The following is a 17,858-nucleotide window of genomic DNA, read 5'->3' as shown; positions in this document are numbered from 1 at the left end:
ATAGCCAGTTAACAATGTTGTGATAGTTTCACAGCACAATCACATGATGGACAGCAAAGGGACTCGGCCATACATATGCATGCATCCAAACTCCCCTCCCATCCAGGCTGTCACATAACATTGAGCAGAGTTCCCTGTGCTAGACAGTAGGTGTACTTGTGGTTATCCAAAATTGTTTATTTTTAAAACATATTTAAAAAGAAAAAACCTATAACATTGTCCTAAACATTACTAAACTTTCACTTTCTTCCTTTCCCAGAGATGACGGGCAGGGTCAGGGAGACCACTTAAATCCTTGTTAAAGGAAGGAGAGATTTCTGATTCATTCAAGTGCCTCCTTCCCATACAGAAGTCAGGTCCCTCATCCCTGTATTTTTCTGCAAGGGGCTTTTGACTCTGGATTCCAAGGCAATTGCTTGATCTCAGATCACAGACACCGAGGGGTTCTAGATCTGTTTTAGAAGCCTGAGTTTCAAAGCTCAGTTCTGCACAGCCAAAGAAGGGGTTTTGGGTAGCAGTAGTGAACATAGTCCTTCCAGTTTCAACTTAAACTTAAGTGTAAGAATTCATTTATGTCACTTGGATGCCAAACATTGACTTGCTTATTTTGTCCTAAAGCCTGGTTGAGTTTCTAAAGAGAAACAAAATCCCCCTAATTCCAGGGTGGACGGATCAACTGTGAAAGCTTAGCCATAACCACAGCCAGAGAGGAGGGCCAAAGGCCATCTTTACCCCAGAACTCTGGGAAATAACTCACTGATGAGAGCATTCTTTATCTGGGGAAAGCGTGAAACTGCCTAAATATAAATTGGGAGTGAAAAATAACTTAACTTTCTTTGTGGACAGTATTCTCAAAATTTGGTACAGAGGCTATACATGCAAATGTTTTTCTAAAGTATTGATGAATAAAATGAGAACTTCGTGAAGCCTGAAGCTGATTATACACACTAGTGGGTTAGCGTCTTGCATTATTAGTCATTAACTATTTCCATAATGCCAAGTTTCATGTGTCAACAAAAACACTGCCTTCAGCATGCTGCAATCTATGGGTTTGCAAACAGTCGAACACAACATAGCGACCGAACAACAACAACAGCAATATTATATAATAATATTTCTGATATTATTTTTTAAATTACCACCCTCAGTGACCATCTCCCAAGGCATACAGTGGAATTGATACTCTCTGAGCACATCTTTTTTTAAAGGTAACAGGAACAGAAGTCTGCATTGTAAAAATATATACTGAGGTAGACAGAGAAGAGAGAAGGCAGTTTCACAATCAAAAATGATTAGTAGATGCACCATACCTAAGGCCACTACAGGAAGAAAAGCTTACTTGCCAGCCAGAATAGACAGCATACTGGTGTATTTGTGTGCGTATGTACGTGTCTCTCTTTTCTAGCTGTGATCTAAAAAAAAAAATTCTAGCTATAATTCTCTTCAATTTAGGTCCTGATCAGATACCTCTCAGGGAAGAATTTGAACAAATTATGCTGAAAGCTATGCAGGAATTCACTCTGAGAGAGAAAGCCCTGCAGATGGGTGCGCAGTGCACACCAGTGTCACCAGGACAACTCCCCTGGCTGGCTAGATTAATTGCCAGCGTGTCTCAAGACTTGGTTCATGTGATTGTGACCCAGAACTCTTTGGCAGAGGGCATTTCAGAAACTTTGAGGACTCTCAGTGAAATGAGGCGCTATCAAAAACTACCGGATTATGTGGTAACCATTTGTGCTTCGAAAATCAGAGGAAATGAGTTTTGCGTGGTCGTATTAGGTGAGTAATTTTTAAAATCTATTCATTCAATCATCTGCCCATTTGAAAACTACTTGCTGAGTGTCTCAGGAATCCATGCAATTAATCTCTGATCAAGGGCCTCAGCTTGGGCTCTTCCTCCTAATTTTAACTTTTCCTTTGCTCCTCAGATCAGAGTTTTTACAGCCTGTAGTTTGGCTGGCGTCCCTGTCAGCTGGTGGTGGGAGCATTATTTCAAAGCACATCCTGGTAACAGATACCCTTGTCTCATGTCCCTTCTGTCCTTAAAAGGTTTTGGAAATGTTACCACTCTAGCATGTGAGAAAGCCACTGCCACAGGTGGCCTAAGCCAGTTCATCGTTATCTGCCAGGAGCTTAACTCACATATTCACCTCTTCACCAGAGAGGGTATTTAATGCTGTAACATTGACCGTAAAGAAAAGCTTCAGAAAGTTGGTACATTACAAAATGTGTTTTTGTTTCTGGTGCTGATTTTCTATCAGATGCCATCCTGAGTTGCCATTTGGACTAAATTTTGCTTTTCTCCTCTCCGTGAATGGCTCTCACATCTTTCTAACAAAGGGCCCAGCCTCCTTGCTTTGATGAAACCCACCTGCCTATCTCTCTGTGATGTATGTATCTTTCAACAAGCTTCATCAGAAAGTAGAACACATTCATTTTTTCTAATTTTCATTTGTTAAAAAAACAACATAAGTTAACATTTTTTAAGACTGATATTCATAATAGCCATGCAGACAATTTTTTAAAGGTTTTTAACATCCCTCTGTTAGTTTTTAAATACATCCATGGCATGTTTTCCCAGTTACAAACATGCGTGCCTGTGTGCCAGGCTCCTCTGTCCACAGGATTCTCCAGGCAAGAATACTGGAGTGGGTTGCCATGCACATAAGGGATGTTGTTTTTTTCCCTTAATCACCTAACTTTGTATCTGAAACTTCATTTCAGATGGAGTTTTGGAATCATCCTTTCAAATGCTGGGGAGTCACCAGCATTACCTTTGGATGCACCAGACTTTCCTTATCCAAGTCCCTCTAGGCACAGACTCTGGTTGCATTTTCAGTTCTGGATGTTTTATTATAAATCATGTCCCGGTGAGCATTTGTCCACTGGCACGTCATCTCTCCCTCTGTTCTGCAGGTCAGCACCAGTCCAGGGCTCTGGCAGAGAGCATGCTCACCACAAGTGAGTTTTTGAAAGAAATTAGTTATGAACTCATCACGGGAAAGGTCAGTTTCCTGGCATCGCATTTCAAAACCACATCATTAGGTGAGTGGCTGTCAGATTCAGCAACGCTGCTGGGTCCCCAGCTGCATGATTTTCTGGATCTAAATCTTAGCCTGTCCATGAGCTGAGAGTGGAGCTTAAGCTCGACGACTTATGTTCTCTCATTTGGAATGGTTTCTGCTAAGCATTTTGCTCCTAACACAGCAGAGGGGTCCAGGCACTATGATGGGAGGCCTCAGCTCAGCCACTGCTGTGTTGTGTGACCTTGGGCAACACCGGGCCTTCCCAGACCTAGTTTTCTAATATGTCAAATGGAGACGCAATGATCCCATCCTGCCTGCTCTGGGTTATGACAGTGGCCGAGAGAGAATTATCAATAGTATGTGAGAGCCTGCAACCTGTAAGCATGATACAAACAAGGATAGCTGTGGCTATGGGGATTCTGTTACAGGGGTGACTGTGAATTCTGATGTGAGAAGTGGGATGGCCGGCAGATCTCGACAGAAACCCAGCCTAGCTGCCCAACGTCTGGTACAAACACGTCCTTCCTGGTGACTTCCTCATCTCTGCTTCATTTTGTAACAGGTGATGACCTAGACAAGCTGCTAGACAAAATGCAACAGAGACGAGGAGATAGTGTGGTGACCCCTTTCAACGGAGACCTTAACGAATACGTGTCGCCTCAGGAGGCTGCTGCTATGATCCCCACGCAGAACCTGGGTAATGTCACCTCAGGCCAAAAGGAGGGAACCCCATCTTCGAGACGGACATAGAAGCTGACTCGTTCTGAGGGTCCTGAGGTCTTGTCTTTCAGTCATGGACTGTGACAGGCCTTTCCTCATTATATCCTCGAGAGGTCTGGCTCAGGTTAAAAACGCCTTACCCTGTGCGTGCATGCCTGCTCAGTCATGTCCGACTCTTTGTGACCCATGGACTGTAGCCCACCAGGCTCCTCTGTCCGTGGGATTTCCCAGGCAAGAATAGTGGAGTGGGTTGCCATTTCCTTCTCCCTTACCCTGTGGCCTAGGTCTGGTGCCTTTGTTCTTAGTAAATGTCACCTAGAATTAGGTCAAAGATTTTATTTTAAACAGTACTCCTCTCTCTTTTTTTCTCCCTCACAAGATTCTGGGGTCCTTGGTGTACCTTCCTTAGCTCCACAACTGGGCCCACCAGCTCTAGGTGTTCACATAGGGCTTTAGAGAACTGCCTGAAAGAATCTGGACAAAGTCTGGCCTAGGCCCCTGGCTCTCCACTCCCTGTACTTACCTTCCAATATGTAAAACACACATCATCTCAGAGGTTCCCTGATGGTGCTAGTGGTAAAGAACTTGCCTGCGAATGCAGGAGACATAAGAGGTGCAGGTTTGATCCCTGGGTTAGGAAGATTTCCTGGAGGAGGATACAGCAACCCATTCCAGTTATTCTTCCCTGGAGAATCCATGGACAAAGGAGCCTGGTGGGCTACGGTCCACAGGGTCAACAAAGAGTTGGACACAACTGAAGTGACTTAGCAAGCACAGTCTCAGGGTTAGTGAGGCCTTCCTGGAAGCTGGAGCAGAAACACTGGCACATCATGTGCCCTACAGTGGACTTGCAGGATGCCAAGGGGGACGGTGGGACCAGGGTGAGGAGTTGGATCTCTAGGTTGGATTCCGTTAGGTTCAGATTCCTACCTCAAGTTCCTGTTTGATAGGGACAGTGTCAAAAAGGACAGAACAAAGAACAGAGGAATGGATATGAAACAGATCTGTATGAGCAGCTGCTGACAGCTTTTTGGCTTCTATTAATACTTGGTGGGAATGCATCCTTCAGGCATCAGGATGACCACAATAGGAAAAGGAGCGTGGCTTGGCATCACCCCAGGCATAAAAATGAATTTGAAGGCAATAAAGATTTTTGACTCCTGGACGTTATATGGCAGTAAAGTAATCATCTGCATGATCTAAAATGTATTATGTGAACCAAGTTAGAATTTTAAAATTCTCAGACTTACAGCTTCCCACATTCACACCCTCGATTCCCTGTTTAAGAAACATTGCCTAAAATACATAATAAATAAATAAGAGATTTTAATGATGAAAAAGAAACACTGCTTAAACACATTTTTAGCTTTCATCCAACGTCAAAATTTGCTAAGTTCAATTCTGCAAAGTTATGCCTCCTCTTTTAGTCCCCAGCTGTCTAACCTGTGAAGTGAAGGATATAACAGTCTAACTATCCAAAGATGGATTTTTTATTTTGATTGATTATCTTTGTGGGTCAAAAACTATGTGGGCTGTTCTTGAAAATTGCAGTTTGGGGCTTTTCTAGTGGGTTCTCTCAGCCAGTAGGGAGACCCACTCACTGTCAGGGTTCCATGGTGGCTGGTGGTCATGTGACCACTGTCTTTGCCTGGGCTGTGTTGCAGCTTGGTTTTAGAAAATATTTATTAGCACAGGTTAATTGGGCCCTTGTGTGTGCCGCTCAGACTTCCACATGTGTTCCTGATAAAAAGCAGTCCTTTCAAGAAGCATTAAATGTTTCCTGCTCAGGTGTTTAGCTGACTAACCCTATCTCTCGTGTGTGTGTGAATGCATGCACATATAAGAGATTGATTGCTTGGTTGTAACTTGTAATAAAAAGCTACTGCCATGTTTAAAGTATCTGGGCAATGTTTTTCTGATATGTCACCTGTTGAGCAGCCAGCTGGATGTGTCATGAATCAGGTCTCTTCAGATAGTACAGGCGTCAGCACCACTGTTGACCAGACCTGCCAAGTCACACGCACTGGCAAAGTGGAGTTAAGTGGAAAGAAAGATGAAGTTAGTGTCATGGGGAGGAGAATTTCAAACCATGTTGCAACTGACTTGCTGGAGAGACAGTGTTTACTGCAGTGCCATCCAGAAAAGCTCAAAGGAACTCAGCAAGATTATGGTTATGGCATTGCCTCTGGTCAGGGTCTGGGCTTGGGCACCTGACCTGTGCTGACAGTCCTAAAGAAACCAGGAAGCTTATTCCCTTTCCAGAGATGAGTCCTGGCTCCAGCTGCAAAGATGTGGTCTGTTGGCCTTGTTTCTGGGCAAGGGAGGGGTGCTGAGCTCATACTTTGTGAGACGATCGATTTTACAATAATACGTTTGTGAAATTGCCACATTCACTCTTGAGCACATCCTTTCAGCTGAGTTGTCAGGAAACAATCTGTTAATTCTGGACGATCTGTTAAAAGTTAATAGAGAGGGTAGGAAGTGAAGGTTCTTGGTGACAGAGCATCACTTTACACTGGGTGTATTACTTGTCCCTGTATAGATTCATAGAGGCCATCACAGAAGTGAATTAATCGTATTCTTATGACTTTTTCACATTTTAGATTTAGGGAATGAGACCTTCCAGATTTATCAGCCGCAGCTCACAGTTGCCAGAAAACTCTTGTCCCAGGTGTGTGCTATTGCAGACAGCGGCAGCCAGAGCCTGGACCTTGGCCACTTCAGCAAAGTGGACTTCATCATCATTGTCCCAAGGTCAGAAGTCCTGGTGCAACAAACTCTTCAACGGATTCGACAATCAGGTAAGATGGAGCTTTCAAGGAGGGCCCTACCTAGATCCAGTCTTAGATTCACTCTGCTTTTTCCTTTGGCTTAATCCAAGCATGTTTAGAGCACTTCCTTCTGTTTACAGTACTAAATATCACAGGAGTACTTTAAATATTACTTCAAATTCATGTGTAAGTATGTCCTCAAAGTACTCTGACCTTGTTCCTCCTAGGTCAAGGGTAAACTGATGTGCATGTTTGCCCGATTCTGTTAAATCTGTGATATCATCAGTGGCCTGGAAGCTGGTCACTCATTTATGAAGAGAAATTCCCTCAGGGCAGAGATAACCCTGCTTGGGATGGTGGGGTCTGAGCTACCTGAGCTCTTTCTATGGCTCAGTGAGTCACATTCTCACAGGAGGACTTTTATTATACATTTAGCACACTGCTGCTGCTGCTGCTGCTAAGCACACTACCAGCACATTTTCAACCTAGAAACCAGAATACCGCTCCCCGTGTTAGCAATGAGAAACCTCATTTTAAAAATTCAAAGTTAGAATTTCTCCTGATGACCTTAGGAGAAGGTCATCTCCTAAGAGAATAACCCGAGAAGGAAAAAAACCTTTTTTTCCAGAAAATGTAAAAAGGTAAGGAGCAAATATTTTACTACTCTGTGGTAAATAACATCCCTCTCAAACATCACATTTGGTTAGAATTACAAGAAGCAATAAGGAATTTAGAAAATTGAGACTGCTGGAAAATGCCTGCTTTTGTTAACTTTAGGTTTGAAAAGGAAATGATAAATGTCAAGTTGCTTCTGAGTACCTTAGCTGATGGCAAACACACACAAACACACTCACAGAGATTTTTAAGTGGAGGATAAATCTTTTTGCCACAGTAAAGAAATTTATTTTCTATATATTTGAAAACAGGTGGGAAGCAGGAAAATTCAGAAGAGCTTGAAATACTCTGCACCTGTCGTTTACTACACCTTAAACTGTACTGTACATGCAGAGCACCTGGGGACCTTGTTATTAATAAAACACACATTCCTGGGACTTCCCTGGTGGTCCAGTGATTAGGAATTTGGCTTCCAATGCAAGGGGTGTGGGTTCGATCCCTGGTCCGACAGGAGCTAAGATCCTATATCCCTTGTGGCCAAAAACCCAAAACATAAAACAGAAGCAATATTATAACAAATTCAATGAAGACTTTAAAAAATGGTGCTCATAAAAAAAATCATTAAAAAAGAAAAGCACATTCCTTTCAGCAGGACTGGGTTGGCTTCCAGCAAGCTCCCAGGGGAGACCAGACGGCTCGTCAGAGGAGTACCCTTTGATGAGTACAGCTCTCTGTGAAATCTTTCGTTGCTAGTTCCATGGGCTAGATGAGCCAGCTAACCATAGCCTTTTCCCTCTTTAACACCTCTTAGTGGCTATGCCTGAGACATGAAAGGTTTGTCCATTCCTTCTGGAGACCCAAGCACCTGATTAACAGTGCAATCTTCGCTTTAACCTCTAAAATTTTGATTGACAAGTTACACCACACTCAGTTGGAAATACTGACTTGTAAGTGTATTAGCCAGAGATGGTCAGACGCCTTCTCTCTCAGCTCTTCCAGAAGCAGAAGTGAGTTCTAGGCATCTTCCACTACTGGCCATTCTGCATTTTTCTCTCTGCCCACTTCCATTGAGGGAAGCAGAGGGGCTTTCGTCGCACCAGGCATTAACCAGATTTTGGTTACTTCTTGTGGATTTCCCACTTCCTTGCCCTGAAGGGAGCACCTTCTCTTATAGGTGTTTTCCTTATACCAAGTGGCATTTGTGGCCTTGCCGAGTTTGTTATCCAATAGCTCAGTCATACGCCGGCCAGGGTATCTGAGCACCTGTTTCAAGAGGTGAAGTCATCTCTGGTCAGCGGTCGGACTCCCTCACCCCGAGCCTTTTCCTCAAATAACCTCTTGATGACCTGCACTTTCACCTTTCTTAATCAGTGAGTGAAAGTCGCTCAGTTATGTCCGACTCTTTGCGACCCCATGCAATATACAGTCCATGGAAATCTCCAGGCCAGATTACTGAAGTGAGTAGCCTTTCTCTTCTCCAGGGGATCTGCCCAACCCAGGGATCAAACCCAGGTCTCCCGCATTGCAGGAGGATTCTTTACCAGCTGAGCCACCAGGGAAGCCCTAGAATACTGGAGTGGGTAGCCTATCCCTTCTCCAGTGGATCTTCCTGACCCAGGAATCGAACTGGCGTCTCCTGCCTTGCAGGCGGATTCTTTACCGACTGAGCTTATCAGTGCAAGACCCTAAATAAAACCCTGCACATTTGACAGCTAGAGAAATTTCATTGGCCCTTCCTTTCCGCTTCTCAATGCCCTTGGATTCTTCCAAAGTGAGTATTTTGAGATTATCGTTCCTCTGAAAGGTACTGGAATTTGACTAGTTACAGTAGCTTAAAATTAAAGAAAATCAGTGCTATAGACAGATTCAGAAAATTCAAGGCAAAGCACATTTTTAAAAGTATTCACATCTGGCCTTGGCATGTATACTGAAATATTTGCTACAGAAACAATCACTTCTAGATATTTTTAAATAACTGTACTCATTTTTATTATAGGAAAAAAGTTATTTTTTTAACTTTGAAAAACAAAAGTAGGAAGTTTTAAGCACTTATTATCCTGCCACTCGAGGATAATCACTTTCAGTGACTTAACCCTAATAGTCTAGGCTCTCTTCTCTGCCTGTGTCAGGTGTTATAGTTGGCCTATTTTTCCATCTCATTAAGCTTTTGTAAGCATCATTCTTATTTTATTTTTTGTTTTTTAAAATATTTATATATTTTGGCTATGTTAGGTCTTAGTTGCAGCACTGGGGATCTTTCCTGGCAGAGCACAGACTCTTACCTGAGGATAGCATGAGGGCTCCTGGGATCCTAGTTTCCTGATCAGGTATTGAACCTGCATCCCCCACATTGCAAGGTAGATTCTTAACCATTGGGCCACTGGGGAAGTCCCTTGTAAACATCATTTTTAATGAATGTGTATGATATTCTATATCATAACAACACCACAGTTTATTCACTTTTTTATTTGAATACCTTCATATTCTTGAAACACGTAACAGTTAATAGAATGTGAAGGACCTGGAACATGTTAGGGTGTAAAGAGATTTTCCAGAGCAGAGATTCTCCACTAAAACAATTCTTGAAAGTCATTGCTATGAAAACAGAAAGGATTCTCAAGAAGTCATTTGACTCAGTTTCCTTGTATTTTGGTCTGTGAATCAAGGAGAGCTTCATTTGTGTAAGGTCCAGTGGGCAGTGCTTTGGGGACAAGGACTGTTTTCTCATCTCTGTGTGTCTGGTGCCTCCTTTCTGCCTCTCCTGGGCCTGGCACCAGTAGGGGCTCAGCTACTGTTTGACGGGCAGGGTGGTGCTGGAGGGAGGAAGGGGAGAGACGGGCAGAGGGAGCGCCAGTGTCTAAGTGCTTCACTCTCTGGTTCCATTTGCCTTTCCCTAAAAGAAGCGTTTCTGGGGCCCACCTGCCAGGAAAAGCACCAGGCAGGGAGAAGCAGCCAGGACTTGCAGAAAGGCCACTTCCTTGGCAGCCCTTGAGTGGCTGAAAGAAAAAGGTGGAAATAGAAACCGTCAAGCTGCTGCCGACTCAGCACCGAGGTGACCCACTGATACCTCAGGTCCCTTTCTAATTAAGGAAGAGAGGCAGGGAGGGAAAGAAAACATTAAGAAAAGAATTGGAAGGTGAAAAAAAGATGAAATGGGTTAATCGTTTTTGTGTGTGCTGTGCTAAGTTGCTTTAGTCGTGTCCGACTCTTTGTGACCCTGTGGGCTGTAGCCCACCAGGCTCCTCTGTCCATGGGAATCCTCCAGGCAAGAATGCTGGAATGGGTTGCCTTGTCCTCCTCAGGGGGATTAAGTTTGCCCTAAAAGGACTTGTAAGTGGTGCAGCAGTCCATGGGATTTCTAGACTATAGGAGGTACTTCTGTTTTAGTGTCATTTTTTAAATAGGCTGATATTGTAGTATGATTCTTCTAATTCAAAAAGTTCCAAATTCTGTAAATTAGAATTAGGTTATCAAACTGTAAGCCACTTTCAACTCAACATGGATAGGATGAAAACAGGAAGGGTTGGTGACTGTCCGTATTTTCCTCCTCCCTGCTTTTTTTAAAAATAGTCCCCGGGATATTTATTTAGTTTGGCTGCACTGGGTCTTTGCTGCCTTGAACTCAGGCTTTCTCTAGTTGCAAAGAGTGGGGCGCTACTCTCTTGTTGCAGAGCCTGGGCTTCAATAGTTGCAGCATGAGGGCTCAGTAGTTGTGGCCCATGGGCTTCATGTGGAATCTTTGGCATGTGGAATCTTCTCGGACTAGGGGATGAACCTGTGTCCCTTGCCTTAGCAGGTGGAGTCTTATCCACGGTGCCACCAGGGAAGTGTTCCTCCCTGCTTTGAGAATGGTATTAGTGGGAGCCCCCAGCAACCGAGAACAGGTCTGGCAGCATCCAGTCAGGGAAATTTCATCATGTGCAGGGGAATGACATAAATTTGACAGCTCAGTGCATGCGTGATCAGAAAATAACCAGAGAGACAGTGTCATCTGCTGATATGTAGATAGGTCATTCCAACCAAAAGAACTTAAGGAAGCATTAAGGCAGTGGTAGAGATTAGGAGGGAGGCAGAGAGAGAGAAGGCATTTTCACTTTCTGAAAGGTACTTCCTTGATATCATCAACTTTAGATCTCCTTGTCATCACCTGAAACGTAAGCCAGAAAAACAGGCAGTGACAAAGGCAGCATGGAATAAGATCCAGGGAAAAAAAATACAAGAAAACCACTCTGTCCTGAGATGAAGTGGAGAAATACCAAGACTCCTTCATTTAAGTATAACTGAACAAGTACCCAAAGTCAGCATCTGTGCAGTCAGTTTCCAACTAAACAGTAGCCGCACAGTGCCCACCTCTAGTATACAGCCGATGCTGGCACCTGGCTCACAGTCTCTGTCTCACCAGCTCCTAGTTTCTCTTCTCACGCTTTCTTCCGAAACACCATCACCTTTACTCCTGCTTGGTCACCTGCTCCTAGTCACATTGCAGACCCTACGGATCCTGGAACTGTAAATCCCAAGGTCTCCAACAACAGACCACAGCCTCCTTTGCAACACACAGTGTAGGGGGAGAAATCAGCCTGATTGATGTCTCATAAATTCTTTCTGGTTTCTTGGTTGGCTCTTTCTCCCACCCTCCGCAGTGACTGGCTGTTGCAGACTCAGTTTCATTCACAGTTCTGACCTCCTCCTTCTCTTAACAAATGACCATGCTGCTTGTTTCTCTCCTCCCTCTCCACTTTAGATTATAAACTTCCTTCTAAATCTGGAAACCTAACTGCGTACACACTGGTCTTTCCCCTCCCTTCCCCGTCAGTGAAGAGCTGCCCTCCTCTGTTGAAGTCTGATGCTCCCAACCTGGCTCTGGATGCTGCCTTCTCCTCACTATTGATTCTTTTCTCTTATTGCTACCTTCCATTTCCTTCCCGCCTGGAACTCATCCCATCAGTTTTAAGCTGCCCCACTATCTCAAAGACAAAACAAGCCTCTGTTAACCCTGTCTAAACCTCCAGTTCTGGCTATCCAGGTGGCGCTAGTGGTAAAGAACCCGCCTGCCAATGCAGGAGACATAAGAGATGTGGGTTCAATCTCTGTGTCAGGAAGATCCGCTGGAGGAGGGCATGACAGCCCATTCCAGTGTTCCTGCCTGGAGAATCTCAGGAACAGAAGAGCCTGGTGAGCTACGGTCCATAGGAACGCATAGAGTCCATGCAATCAAACTTTGCATCTCCCGTTATGGGACAGATTGACCTTATGAACAAAGGGAAGTACATGACATCACCCATGAAGTATAATTGCCAAACGTGTTTAACTGATTCTAATCATCTAAGAACACTCTCAGGAAAATCCAGAGTGTGTGAGACTCTACAAAACACCTAACCTGCATTTTTTAAAAGACCAAAAAGAAAAAAAAAACAAACAAACAGGGGGCTGTTTTAATTATACAGAATAAATAGTCTGGACAACCAAGTACAATGGTTAATTCTTGATTGGACCTTAGACCTAAAAATAAAAAACACAGCTCTGGGACAATTAATGAAACTCATATACACTACTATATCCAAAATAGATAACTAATAAGAACCTACTGTTAGCACAGGGAACTCTATTCAATAATACTCTATGATGACCTATATGGAAATAGAATCTAAAAAAGAGTGGATATGTGGATATGTGTAACTGATTCACTCTGCTATACGCCTAAACTAGCACAACATTGTAAATCATTTCAGTTCAGTTCAGTCACTCAGTCGTGTCTGACTCTTTGCGACCCCATCGATGGCAGCACACCAGGCCTCCCTGTCCATCACCAACTCCCGGAGTTCACTCAGACTCATCACCATTGAGTCGGTGATGCCATCCAACCATCTCATCCTCTGTCATCCCCTTCTCCTCCCGCCTTCAATCTTTCCCAGCATCAGGGTCTTTTCAGAGTCAGCTCTTTGCATCAGGTGGCCAAAGTATGGGAGATTCAGCTTCAACATCAATCCTTCCAATGAATATTCAGGACTAGTTTCCTTTAGGATGGACTGGTTGGATCTCCTTTCAGTCCTAGAGACTCTCAAGAGTCTTCTCCAACACCACAGTTCAAAAGCATCAGTTCTTCAGCGCTCAGCTTTCTTTATAGTCCAACTGAAAAACCATAGCCTTGACTAGACAGACCTTTGTTGGCAAAGTAATGTCTCTGCTTTTTAATATGCTGTCTAAGTTGGTCATAACTTTCCTTCCAAGGAGTAAGCATCTTTTAATTTCATGGCTGCAGTCACCATCTGCAGTGATTTTGGAGCCCAGAAAAATAGTCTGCCACTGTTTCCCCATCTATTTGCCATAAAGTGATGGGACTGGATACCATGACTATACTACAATTAAAATTCATTTAAAAAGTACAAATCTAAGCTGTGTACTAGAGAGCATTATATCAATGTTAGTTCAGTTCTTTGGACATGATAAGGATATTTTAGTTATATAGGAGAATTCCATTGCTCTTAAGAAGTACACATTGAGGTATATAGGGTTGAATATTACATGTGACTTAACTTCCAAATTTTTCAGCAAGAATAACAACAATGGATAAAAATGAAGAGAAAGAGCAAATATAGCAAAATACTAACAATTGGTGAAACTCATTGAAGGGTATATAGGTATTTCTTGCACTAGTCTTTCAACTTTTCTATAGTAGTCAAAGTAGAAAGTGATGGGAAAATAGTTACTGTATTTTGATGATCTATCCATCAAATAGATTTTGTATGCCTATTAATGTCTTTTTAAAATTTCTAAAAGAGGGGTATATATTTATTTTCCCCCTTTTAAGAAATTTTAAATATTTAACAGATCAAATTTATAAATTTTGTAAGAGATATTAAAAATTACAATATAGGGAACACACCATGTTCCCATTAAAATATGTTACTCTTGTTCCCCTCTCCATGCTAACATTCATCTTCTTTGAAAGGTAACCATTGTGCTGAGTTTTGTGTTTATTATTCCCTTGTTTCATTTATAGTTTTGCCACTGTACAAAACTCCTAAATAGTTTATTAATTTTATATACTTTAAATACTTTCTCTAAGTGCATTTGCCTGTAATTTCCTTTTTATACTCAACATATGTTCCTGAGATTAATCCTGTAGTTGTGTGTAGCTGTAATTTACTAACTTTACTGCTTTTTAGTATTCCATTATATGAATATAACACACATTTTAAGAAATTCATTTCTGCTACTAATGGACATTTAAGTTGTTTCTATTTTATTTCAAGCAGTGCTGGTACACAGGTAAACAGTTTCTCGGAGTAGAATTGTTGGGGCATAGATTGTGTACGCTTATCAACCTTACTAAAATAATGCTACATTTTTTTCCCAAGGTGGTTGGTTATATTTTACATTCCCACCAGCAGTGTGTCTCAGTTGCAAATATTTTATATGGTTGTGCTTCTTGTTAAGTTTTTTTTTTTTAATTTTAAAATACTACAAAAAAGTCACAGAAACATTGCAAGAAATCCAAAACTGACATTTAAAAAGAATTCCATTTATTATAGCATCAAAAAGAATAAAACACTTAGGAGTATATTTGATGAAACAAGTGTGAAACTTATACTCTTAAAAACAGAAAATATTCTTGAAAGAAAATTTAAAAGACCTAAATAAGTGGGAAGACATTGTACGTTCATGAATTGGAGGACATTAATATTTTTTATTGTTTATTTATTTTTGGTTGCATGGGGTCTTTGTTGCCATCTGAGCTTTCTCTAGTTTTGGTGAGCAAGGGCTAGTCTGCCTGTGATACACACACCTCTCATTGCAGTGGCTTCTCTTGTTTCACAGCACAGGCTCTGGGCCTGCTGGCTCAGTAGTTGTGGCACATGGGTTTTAGTTGCTCTGCAGCATGTGAAATCCTTCCAGACCCCCAGGTATTGAACCCGTATCCCCTGCACTGACAGATGATTCCTATCTACTCTACCACCAGGGAAGTCCCATTAATATTTTTAAGAATGACATTATTCCCCAAATTGATCTACAGATTCAATGCATTCCATATCAAAATGCCAGCTGAGTTTTTTGCATAAATTAACCAGCTGATTCTAAATTTCATGTGGAAATTCAAGGGACCCAGAATACCCAAAACAATATTTAAAAAGAAGAACAAAGTTGGAAGACTGACTGCCCCATGTTAAAACTTAATCCAAAGCTATAGTGTTTAGACATTGTGGTACTGGCATAAAGATAGACATATAAGTCAATGGGTAGAATGGAGAGAGTCCAGAAAGAAATCTTCCTATTTATGGTCAACTGAATTTTTGCCAGGTGGCCAAGACCATTCAATGGGGAAAGTAATCTTTTTGACAAATAGTGCTGGGGCAACTGGATATCCACATGCAAAAAGAATGAAGTTGGACCTGTACCTCACAAACCAAAAGCAATAAAATGGATCAAAGACCCAAATGTAAGACCTAAAACAATAAAATTCTTAGAAGAAAACATGGGTGTAAATCTTCATCACTTTGGATCAAACAATGATTTCTCAGATAAGACTCCAAGAGCACCATCGCCACTGCCGCTACCAGCAACAACAAACAGACTGGACACGGTTAGATTACTGGGTTGCGAAGATCCCTTGGAGAAGGGAATGGCTACCCATTCCAGTATTCTGGCCTGGAGAATTCCATGGACTGTGTAGTCCATGGACTTGCAAAGAGTCGGACACAACTGAGCAACTTTCACTTTCACCATCAAAATTAAAAACATTTGGGGACCTCTCTGGTGGTCCAGTGGCTAAGACTCTGCATTCCCAATGCAGGGGCCTGGGTTCAATCCCTGGTGAGGGAACTAGATCCTTCAAGCCACAATTAAGTTCTCATGTTGCAACTAAAGATCCCACAGGGTGCAACAACTACAACAAAAGAAAAGATCCCGTATGCAGCAACCAAGATAGAAAATCCCGAGTACTGCAACCAAGACCTGATGCAGCCTAAATAAGTACGTAATTTAAAAAAATTTAACAGTATTTGTGCTTCAAAGGATGCCATCAAGAAAATGAAGAGAACCCACAAAATGGGAGAAATTATTTGCAAATCATATTTGTGATAGGGACTTAAACTATTTAAAGACTTATAACTCAATAATGAAAAGACAAATAGCCTAATTAAGATATGGGTAAAGGCTCTGAATGGGCAAATATCCAAAGAAGACATCCATATAACCAATGAGCACATGGAAAGATACTCAACACCATTAGGCAGTTGGAGAAATGAAAATCAAAACCACAATGAATACTACTTTACGAAACCCGCTAAGAGTGCTATAAGCAAAAACAGAGAGGATAACAAGTAATATGAAGAGAAACTGGAACTGTATTTATTGTTACTGGTGTGTAATTGCTCAACACACAGAGGTAGAAAATAAATGTATGTATATTAACCTAGGCATATATATGGCCCCCAGGCTTCTCTGTCTGTGGGATTTTCTAGGCAAGAATACTGGAGTGGGGTGCCATTTCCTTCTCCAGGGGATCTTCCTCACCGAGATTGAACCCTCGCCTCATGGGTCTTCTGCATTGACAGGCAGGTTCTTTACCACTAGCACCACATGGGAAGCCCTGAATATAGACTCAGATACCTCTTTATTTCTATATCTATATACTGATCTTGCCAGTTCCATATGAACACTGCAAGATGCTTTTTATATTTTTATTGGAGTATAATTGCTTTACAATGTTGTATTAGTTTCAGCCATACAAAGAAGTGAATCAGCTATATATATATAAACATATATATATATCCTCTCCCTCTTGGACCTCCCTCCCATATACAATGGAATATTACACAGTTATAAAGAGGCACAAAGTTGGGTCATTTGTAGAGATGTGGATGGACCTGGGGTCTGTCATACAGAGTGAAGCAAGGTTCCTTTTAGTCCTTCTTGTGTCTTTATTTGTGACTTCTTTCTCTGACAAGGGAACCTAGTTCTTGCTATCTACAATGTACTTTTTCACTTCTTTGATTTTTTTTCTAGAAGTTGTGCAATTCCCAACCCACACTGATTTGTTTAAACTTAGACTTGCTGTTGTCATGCTCACCTTTTCAGGATGGTGATGTTCGATTTCATTTGTTACCATTTGGATTCCGTGTTGCCTGCCTTTTCTCCCTTCTGACTCCACTCTCCCATCCCGCATTCTATTCTTGATTAACTTTTTTCTGTGGTTCTAAGAGCCAAAGGTGGTATGAAGCGTCCCTTCCCTCCTCATACTTACCCATTCTCATTCTCACTTCTTTACACCGCTTTCCCATCCACTCTCCTACTGGTAACCAATCTCTTTAGTTTCTGGTTTATCCTTGAATTTGCTTTGCAGAAATGCTAACATACATAAGTCTGTCTTTCATCTACTTCTTCCTCACAATTATCTTGTTTTTTTTTAAATTTTATTAATTTGATATGCTTCCATTTTATATGCTTTTAATTTGTATTTCCCTTTTTATTAATGTGATTGAACATCTTTTCAGATGTTTATTGGCCATTTGGGTTTCTTCTAGGAAATGCCTGCTCCAGTTTTTTTGCCCTTCTTGGATTTATAGGAGGAATTTCTCTATTCTGAATACTAATCCTTTTTAGTAATACTAGTTATACATTTGGAAGGCTCGTATTTTTGTTTATAACATCTTTGATGAATAAACTTAAATGAATCTTAAAGTTTATCTATCCTTTGGCCTTTTGTGTTTAAGAAATCCTCTGTGAG

The 17,858-nt window shown here is 41.7% G+C and overlaps 1 protein-coding gene across 3 annotated transcripts in view; it reads left to right on the top strand.

The window, feature by feature from the left end:
- The window catches only part of GREB1L (GREB1 like retinoic acid receptor coactivator), a 110,360-nt gene that overhangs the window by 50,935 nt on the left and 41,567 nt on the right, over positions 1-17,858 (top strand). For 2 of the 3 annotated variants that reach the window (XM_068993568.1, XM_068993567.1), the window contains 4 exons: positions 1,453-1,779; positions 2,917-3,045; positions 3,589-3,723; positions 6,350-6,547. In XM_068993568.1, the coding sequence (XP_068849669.1) occupies positions 1,453-1,779; positions 2,917-3,045; positions 3,589-3,723; positions 6,350-6,547 (789 nt within the window). The remainder of the gene's footprint in view (positions 1-1,452; positions 1,780-2,916; positions 3,046-3,588; positions 3,724-6,349; positions 6,548-17,858) is intronic. The other variant, XM_068993569.1, reaches the window with a different exon arrangement.

Source organism: Capricornis sumatraensis, chromosome 21 (assembly GCF_032405125.1).
Source record: "Capricornis sumatraensis isolate serow.1 chromosome 21, serow.2, whole genome shotgun sequence".
In the NCBI taxonomy this organism is placed as follows: domain Eukaryota; kingdom Metazoa; phylum Chordata; class Mammalia; order Artiodactyla; family Bovidae; genus Capricornis; species Capricornis sumatraensis.
The sequence above is the reverse complement of the archived record's forward strand: the minus strand, read 5'-3'. Positions and strand labels throughout refer to the sequence as shown.